The following is a 9714-nucleotide window of genomic DNA, read 5'->3' as shown; positions in this document are numbered from 1 at the left end:
AGAAATCTGCAATCACTCAAGTTCCAAAACTTCCCGTTAGCCATCCGAAATCACCCCGACGCCCCCGGGACCTCAACCAAAAGCACCAACACATCCTAAAACATTATCCAAACTTGTTCCAATCACCAAAATACCTCAAACAACACCAAAACTATCAAATTACATCGAATTCAAGCCTAAGTTCTTCTAAAACTTTTGAAACACGCATTTGATCAAAAACCCAACCAAATCACCTCCGAATGACCTGAAATTTTTCACACACATCCCAAATCACATAACAAAGCTACAGCAACTCTCGGAATTCCATTCCGACCCTCGGATCAAAATCACCTATCAACCGAATTTTGCCAAAATACTAACTTCGCCAATTCATGCCTAATTCTACACCGGGCCTCCAAAACCAATTCCGATCGCACTCCTAAATCACAAATCACCTAACGAAGCTAACCAAATCATAGAAACTCCGATCCGAGCTCATATACAAATAAGTCAACTCTTGGTCAAACCTTTCAAATTCAAAGTTTTCAACTGAGACTGTTCTTTCAAATTCATTCCGATTTCCGTGAAAACCAAGACCGACGATCTACATCCGTCATAACACATTACATGGGGCAAGTCATGCCCGAGAACTGGCGATCAAAGTGTAAAAGCTCAAAACGACCGGTCGGGTCGTTACATTTATTAACGCGCCTCGAAAGAGACGGGGTTGTACAACCTGATGAGGTGGTCGAGGATGAAAGGCATCCCTTCGGCTTTGTTCGTGAAGAATCGGAGTAGAATGACAATCCGCCAAAAAGAATCGTGGATCTGACCGAGGGTTATTTGATATTGGCGGCAAAAGTCGATAATAACGGGATCGACAGAGCCAGTGTGAAAGGGTAAGTATAAACACTTAGAAACCCTTCCACATGGGTAGTGATGTCTTCTTCGGGGGCCGGAATCACCACCTCCTTATTTTCCCAATGGCGGTCTTTCTTCACCTACTCAAGGTCACTCTCAGTTATCGAGCATATATATTTCGACATAGGCTCACACCGACCAGGGACCGACGAAGTCTTCTCGACTTTGAAGTTGGAATCAAGGACACGCCCCTTCTCGGGGACGCACTCCTCAGGGCGCGGCTCCACCGGCATTTTGTCGCCGACCGGACGTGATTAAGAGGGATTTTTGTTTTGAGGAACAGTTTTTGACGTTTTCGCCATTTTTGTGTAAGTTTAGAGGAAGAAAAAGAGGATAAGGGTTGGTGTTTTGAGGGAAGATTGATAACGAAACCTAGAAATTGTGCAGAACAGAAAAGCTTAAAGATGTGAAGAGTTTTGAAGATTAGAGCAGAGATCAAGAGTAAAGTTTGGGAAAAGAGAAGGAAAGCACATTTATAAAATGAAGGTGACGGTTCAGAATCAATAATGGCCGACAGCAACTGACAAGCATTTAATGCCTCGATATATGAACCGACGGGACGTTTCAGTTACTTCCGTCGCTTGCGTCACGAGGATGACGTCTTGACAAGTCGAGGTATAAAATTGAAGGATAAGTTCGTTTCTTCTCATTACACTCCAAGAAACTAGGGGACTATCTGTATACGCTTAAAACGGGGCCTACCCGATTTTACTATTCGATCGAGGCCATGGAATTACGTCGAAGGCCAGCCTCGTCGTGGATCAGTCTAGAGCACGAGGACAAGGTATCTAGTTCAGGGATTGAGGTGGCAGTCGAGATCGAGGCCAGCAACGATCGAGTCCGAATATGGCAGACTTCGAGCAAAGAGCAATAACGGAAAAGCGGGATATCCATGACCGGTCGAAGATCACGACGAAAATCTCGGAACGGATCGAATCAAAGCGGTTAATTAGCTAATCATGGGATTTACTTCCGTAATTAGAATTATACTATAGATAGGATTCCTCTACTATATAAAGACACTAGTAGAAAATAGCGATTTTCTGACTTCCAAAACGGTCGCAAAGCGGTCAGAAAATGCTAATTTACGACGATATTCAGACCAAAAAATCGTAGTCGCAAATAGCTGGTCTGAAATAGTTTGCGACCGAATCCGTCCGTAATTTGACAACTGTTGTCGCAAAGTCAAAATAGAAAAACGACTAATAATTGTTGTCAACTCTCCGACTGACGCGGTCACAAACAATTTAAATAAATTTTTAATTTTACATTAACTTTTCCACTACTTCGGCAAATGATATATATATATATATATATATATATATATATATATATATATATTATAATTTTATTTAATCTTTCTCACCGGAAAAATCACAAATAATATAAAAAAAATTATTTTATTTGAGTTTTTCCACTACTGTAGTCGCAAAATAATTTAAAATTATATATTTATTTAAATTTCCCACTACTGTGGTCGCAAATCTAATTTAATAATATTTTTTTATTTAATTTTCCTACTACAGCAGTCGCAAATATTCCTGAATTTGGAAAATTTTTAAACACTTTGCGAATACTATGGTCGGAAATCAGTCTAAAAACTGGAAAATTTTTGGAAAAGAGCACCGCCTGCCAATTCAAATATACAGCAATTAATTAAACAATTAATCCACCATGCCAACCAATCAATCCACCATTCCAACCAATCAATTCTCCATTCCAACCAATCAAATCCATAAAATGCAAACAACTATAGAAAATATAAATATTTGTAACTAAAATATCCAAAAAAAGTTAAACATTCAAGCACCATTCAATCTAGTCTTAAATATTACAATCATAGTCAAGTGTAAACATTACCAAGTCTAAACATCTAACCACAACAAATAATAATGTTTCAAACATCACTACCATAACAAACTAAAACTCATTATCCCCGCCATCATCGCCATTCGAAGGATCAAATGGACGTCCACTCATAAATTTCTCCACTAGACTCTGCAATTTGTTAAAATTTGTGCGATCTTCTTTACATTCCTCCTTCAACTCTTCAACTTCTTTTCATAATGCTTCCACCTCTTCGTGATTCTGCAAATAACTTGCATCACCAGACAATAAAGTCGTAGAACGACCTACGGAATGTTGTGATCCAAGACCGTAGATTCTACCTTTCTTTGCGCCACCAACCACTTGTGTCCATATTGAAGCTACATCATTGAGTGACACTTGGGTTGAACTATCTTCATCGGAATCGAGTTGACATTGACGCCATTCCTCCAAACGGTTAGGCTTCCTGAAATTAAAATGTTAAGTATTAAATTATGTTATACTAACAGTGTGAAGCACCAATGTTATACTAACAGAAAGAAGAAACAGACTAGGAAGAAATTAGTAGTTGTTTACTATTAATTGCAAGCAAGGGGATAACATTTCTGCACCATGGAAATGAAGAACAACAATTCATTTCTAATACTCTTTCTGCATTTTTTATGCTTCAATCTCAACACTAATCTCTTCTTTGGATCAGGGGACAACATTTCTACTAATGAATTTCTTTCCATTGGCCAAACGATTGTATCTTCAGGTGGAAACATTGGGCTTGGTTTCTTCAAACCGGGTAACTCTCTCAACTATTATATAGGCATATGGTACAAGAAAAATTATCCACAAACTATTGTTTTGATAGCAAATAGAGAGAAATCAATTGATATATTAGATGGTAATATGAGTTTACCTGTGTTGACAATTATTCAAGGCAACTTGGTACTTCTTGATAAAAATCAAAACTCAATATGGTCATCAACACATGACCATTATAACGACACTCGAAATAATTCAGTCAGCAGTTCTAGGTGATGATGGCAATGTGATTTGAGTGTGCTTCAAATACATCGACACCCTTAACACTTTGGCAAAGTTTTGATCACCCAACAAATACATTTTTACCTGGTGCTAAGCTTGGATATAACAAAATTACATAAAGGAAACATGTTCTGGTTTCATGGAAGAATTCGAGTGATCCAACACCAGGATTGTTTTCCTTGGAGTTAGATCCAAACCTTGCCCAATTCATTGTAAAATGGAATAAGACTATAATGGCAATAGTTGAGGGTAAAGCTTGGAGTTTCATTATGTTTTTACCACTTAGGATATGCAAATAATGCAACAGCTACCAAAATAGCCTATAAGCCATTGTGATACGAAATTTAAGCCATTGTGATTCCTTATTTGCTCATGCAATCATACAGTTGCTATTTCACACAACTTTTAAGGAAATACTTAAACAAATACCAACTGAAAGATGTTAAATTCATTGATTACTAATTGTTTAACTCACAAGAGTTTTTTGTGCTAATCTTGTAAGAATCAGACTAAGTGTTATCCCAATGCAAAACCAAAAGAAGAAACTTGAGAATCTTGTTGTTAGGATCTTACATATGTCATAGAAGCACGCGGCTCGATCAAAAACACCTCCATCATCATGCCGATTTGGCATATTTCTCAAACATGGCACATCATGTTCAAAATAATATGAACAGAAAAAAGAAGTTTCTTTAGCCAGATGTGCCTCACATATCGATCCCTCAATCCTGGATCTATTTTTCACGTTCCACTTACATTTTCCAATAGTCCTGCATATCATAATTTTTAGATGAATTAATGTTTAATTAAAACACATCAAGGGAAAATAATTTAAAGTCATTACCTCTCGTAAGGATACATCCATCTACACTGAACAGACCCTCCAAGTCGGGCCTCTTGCGCAAGATGAATTGGAAGATGTTCCATTACATCAAAAAATCCAAGAGGAAAAATTTTTGCCAGCTTGTTTAAAGTTAAGCAAATGTTACTCTACATGTAAGCTAGGTTCTCCACCTTCAATGTGCTAGAACACAACTCCTTGAAAAAACTTATCTCAGTAATGGGTTTCCATATTCTATCACGTAAGGCTTTGAACGCAATAGGCATCAATGATTCAAGGAAAATATGACAATCGTGGCTCTTCATAGACGTCAACTTCCCTTCTTTCATGTCAACACACCTAGATAAGTTTGACGCATATCCATCAGGCATCCTTAAATTCTTAACCCAATCACAAATATCTCTTCTCTCATCGAAAGTGAATGTGTAACTGGCCTTGGGCTTCTGAATCTTGTTTATCATGTATGTCAGGTACAACTCACTTCGTCTATTATATTCCTTTAAGTCCATCCTAGCCTTTGAGTTATCTTTTGTCTTGCTATTGACATCCATTACAGTATTAAATGTGTTGTCAAAAAGTTTTTCTCGATATGCATGACATCCAGATTATGCCGAAGAAGGTTATGCTTAGTAACTCCCAAAATATGCTCTGTTTAGTCCAATTATGAGTAACACCATAACCAGATATCTTATTAGACATTGCAGACTCTATTACCTTAGGTAGAGACCAAACTCTGTTCCAAATTTTTTCTGGCGACAATGGTGACAGTGGCTCCTCAAAATTAGTTTGGTTCTTCATGAATGCACTAGTATTTTTCCTAAACTCGTGATCCCTAGGCAGGAATTGACGGTGGCAATCAAACCATGTGTTCTTTCCTCCATGTTTCAACGTGAATGTTTCTGTGTCTTCCATACAAGTTGGGCAAGCTAACTTTCCCGCAGTCGACCACCCGGACAACATTCCATAGGCAGGTAAATTATTTATAGTCCACATCAAAGCAGCACGCAATCTGAAGTTTTGTTTAGTTGATATATCATATGTTTCCACACCTTCATGGCACAATAACTTTAACTCATCAATAAAGGTTGCATCTATACATCAATCAAACTTTTCTGATTGCGTGGACCTGGAACAATACAGGTTAGGAACAAATATGGACTTGTCATACACAACTCAGGAGGAAGATTATACGGCGTAACAAACACCGGCCAACATGAATATGGTGCAGCCGAGACAGAAAATGGAGTGAATCCACCTGCACATAAACCCAACCTAATATTTCTTGGTTCATTAGCAAAATCCGGAAACACCCTATCAAAATGCTTCCATGCTTCTCCATCTGACGGATGACATAAAATACCGGGTGGCCGTCTATTTTCATAGTGCCATCTCATATGAGGAGCGGAGCTCATTGATGCATACAACCTCTTTAACCTAGGTATAAAGGGTAAGTAATGCATCGGCTTTACTGGAACCTTATTCTTCATTTTGGAATTTGTGACTTCCTTGTAACGAGGTTGGTTACAAAATTTACAATTTTCTAAAGTTGCATCATCCTTATAGAACAACATGCAACCTTTCTCAGAACATTCAATTCTCTCGGATGAAAGTCCTAACTTAGAAACCAGTTTCTTTGCTGTGTAGAAATCTTTGGGTAGGTCAATTTTATTCGGATTAAGTTCATTCATAAGGTCAATGATAGAGTCCATGCCCGCTTGGGAAATACTCGAATCTGATTTAATACTTAATAGTCTAACCGCAACAGACAACTTAGAATGTATTGAGCCTTCATACAATGGACGACCAGCTTCCTGTAACTGTTCATAGAAGCACTTAGCATCATCATTTGGTTCAGACTGAGCCCCCGGGTGCATCACAAAAGCATCCCTAACCATTTCATTGAATCGAGAATTTTCAACATTATTCTCTGCTAAAGGACTACCCTCACTACCAAAATTTTTTTGAAAATCGACAACACCAACACTAGCAACATCCTCTCCGTGAATAGTCTATACATAATAATTTTCCATAAAGCCTTTTTTACAAAGATGAATATTACCAACATCAGGTTGCAATAACTTTTCACACTTGCATTTCACACAAGGGCACCTAATCACCCCTTCACTGAGAAATTCATGAAGTGTTTTCGCTTTAGCCATAAATTCAGCGACCCCTTCTATAAATTCCTCCCTCAACCCACTACGATTAGGATAAGTTCGATTATACATCCATCTACGATGTGCAAGCTCCATCTACACAAAATAAATCCAAGATATTTAAAACAATGTTACTTAGTATTATGCCAAGTATGGACCATCGCCATATTAAGTAAATCATATTTTATATATAAATGTATATACAATTATACATGTTTGCCGAAATACACACACAATAATATAATATATGTACCATTAATATAGAAAGTCTGATTAATTAGTAGTAGGTCAGTCGGAGGAAGCACATGAATGAGATAAGTCCTTATATAGAGAAGCATTGTAAACTTTCCTGCTTGTTATTTTATATTGGTGGCTAAACTTAGAATTAAGATAAGACAGGATTTGCTTAACACATTTCGTTCGATATTGTATAGTACCTTAACATGACTACACAAAAATTTTAAAATGTAAATTTGACTTCTTTTTATATTCTTTATTATCTTAGTAGTGAGACAAGAAAATTTTATATCATTATTAAATTTTTAAGCATCACATTGAAATTTCAGCCAGTTTTAATAAATTTACATTTTACAAGTTTGTGAAAATTATATAGAATAATATTAGTATTACTAGTGAGATGGTATCAAACTTTAGAGGCATAGATGGCCATGAGTTTGAGTCATTTCACCTTGATATGGTAGTATTATCCATCATTGTACAGTAAGCCAAGCCGCCTCTTGAAACAGTAAAATCTCTTTACTGGAGAATCTCAAAAATGGGAAGAATTTATATACATAGGGATAAAAGGAGTATAAAACTATTCGTTCATGTGTCTTAGGGAAGGTCAAATGTGCTGAACCAAACAATTAAACCTTGTTATTGTATCTACCTTTAAAAATATCACTCACCCCCTTTGTGTTTTTCATGCTTTCGTCTTCCCAACTACTCCTCGGCCAATTTTAAGCATCGATCTTGTCTTCCACATTCTCAGCAACAATGCTAACAATGCTTCCCTAAGACCTATCCAACAATAGTACCAAAAATTATTTATAACCAACTATTTTCCAAAGTCACAGAACCAAACAATTAAACCTCAGGGCAAATGTGCTGCTCTAGTATACTAGGTCAACTTGTGGTTGACTTAGCCAGTAGGATTAAACCAATTACCAACAACAACATAAATTGTCGTGCAATTATTCTTATAGTCATACTAATTTTCGATTTAGTAGAGGCATTGCCTAATGAAATACCCAATACACATAAATAGCAAAGGAAAACACACATAACACAGTAAAATAGAGAATCTAAATCCAAGTACAAATTAACCCACAATTATAGTGTGATAGCAAGAGAAACGTAAAAACAAAGACAGAAATAAAGCAAAGTTACAGAATGTTTTTTACTTCTTTAACTGATAAATACCAATGCAAGTGAAATTATTTGTTAAGAAATTCGAAATTTTTACTAGATGACTAAACTCACAAAGTTTCTAGGTTATAAGAATGAGAAAAACCAACCGAGAAGAGGGGATTTCACAGATCTTCGCACTGATGCCTGCCGTCGTCAACCACCGTTTGCTGCCGTCTTCAACCACTGTTTGCCGCCGTCAGTCGATAGGTCAGTGGAAGAGAAAGTAGAGAGGAAAAATAGAGAGAGACAGATCGTGAAAGAAATTGGGGAAATAGGGATCTAGTGTCTAATTTTTAATTTGGTTTTCCGACTGCGGTCGCAAAGTGTCAAATATATATTTTTTTTTTGTTTAAATTCTATATTTCCGACCGACGCAGTCAGTTTTATTGGGTCACATATTTTTGACTTTTTACTTTGCGGCTGAATCGGTCGTAAATGTGAAGGCTCGAAATTCCTGCGTTGTTTATAAAATTAAAATTAGTTTCCGACTATTGCAGTCACAAATTTAGTCGCATTAGCGATCATTATATATTCAGTCACAAATTTCGGTCATAAATTAATATTTTTCTAGTAGTGAGAGAGTCCTAATAATTTTGTAAACACCTCACACTCACGCATATCAAAGAAATACACTACTTTCTAGTTTATATTCTTGTTCATCAGATTGTTATATTTTTAATTGTTCTTGCATCGATCAGTTCGAGGGTGTTCGACTCGAGGTCTGAATTTGCTCAAACACTGGTTTGCCTTATCTTATTGTTAATTTCCATCATTAATCTTTACATTTATCAATTTGTATTAGGTGAAATCACGTGTCCTTAAAACCATATTATAAATTTAATTATTATCCAATTTTAAGGGTAAACAGACTTATTTATAAATCTATAGTACTTAGGAGTTCCTAAGGTGCTGAACGTTAGCTAGTGGTCTAATTAAAGTGTTTTTAATGTGTTAATTAACCGTATTCTCTGAAATCCGAAAACAAAAACACAGCAAAGAATCACTATATTGAATCCTACACTATACCCAAAAAATGACTTTAAACGTTTACTTGGGTACCTATACATATCTTATGTTGCGATTTCACTATTGTCCATAAAAATTTACATGAATCAAAGAACTCAACACTTATACGTTACCTGGACCAGAAGTACCTTACCCGATTAACACCTGCGGTGACATCAACATAACATAAATACTCTCAGTCATCAGCTTCGTCAAATTGACTAACTTAGCTTAGACAGTTATCCTTTTAGTTTTCTGTTGTTCCCTTTTTTTTTTTTTTTTTGTAGGGGGGGAGGGAGGGAGGGGGGTTTGGGGGGTTTCAATTTAACTACTTCAAATCAGACAGCCTGGTGTCAAAGGTAACCTGGCGCCATATGGTAATGAAAAAACTAATAAAGATTGGTAATTACTAGTATTATCTGTCAGCAAAATATAGAAAAAAATTAGCTTCGCAAATTGAAAGAGGGAATTTTTTGAGGGAGGGGAAGGGAGGTCATTAATGAAAAAATGTTAACTGAAAGAATGAATTAAGATCTCCAA

General features: G+C 36.5%; 1 protein-coding gene across 9 annotated transcripts; it reads right to left on the bottom strand.

The window, feature by feature from the left end:
* On the bottom strand, positions 2652-8480 carry LOC109243756. Of its 9 annotated transcripts, XR_002070603.1 has the most exons (6): positions 8277-8480; positions 7668-7779; positions 7448-7518; positions 4607-6855; positions 4336-4532; positions 2652-3193 (listed from the first exon to the last, which is right to left on the bottom strand). XR_002070603.1 is itself a non-coding variant. In XM_019410741.1 (3 exons), exon 3 carries the CDS (start codon positions 6496-6498, stop codon positions 5695-5697), a length of 804 nt encoding a protein of 267 aa, XP_019266286.1. In that variant the 5' UTR covers positions 6499-6855; positions 7668-7779; positions 8277-8480; the 3' UTR covers positions 4539-5694. The 9 variants fall into 9 exon arrangements, 1 of the variants encoding a protein (XP_019266286.1); XR_002070602.1 differs by lacking the exon at positions 7448-7518; XR_002070606.1 differs by lacking the exons at positions 4607-6855; positions 7448-7518.

Source organism: Nicotiana attenuata, chromosome 2 (genome assembly GCF_001879085.1).
Source record: "Nicotiana attenuata strain UT chromosome 2, NIATTr2, whole genome shotgun sequence".
NCBI lineage: Eukaryota > Viridiplantae > Streptophyta > Magnoliopsida > Solanales > Solanaceae > Nicotiana > Nicotiana attenuata.
Note: the sequence above shows the minus strand (reverse complement) of the source record. Positions and strands in the feature narration are given on the sequence as shown.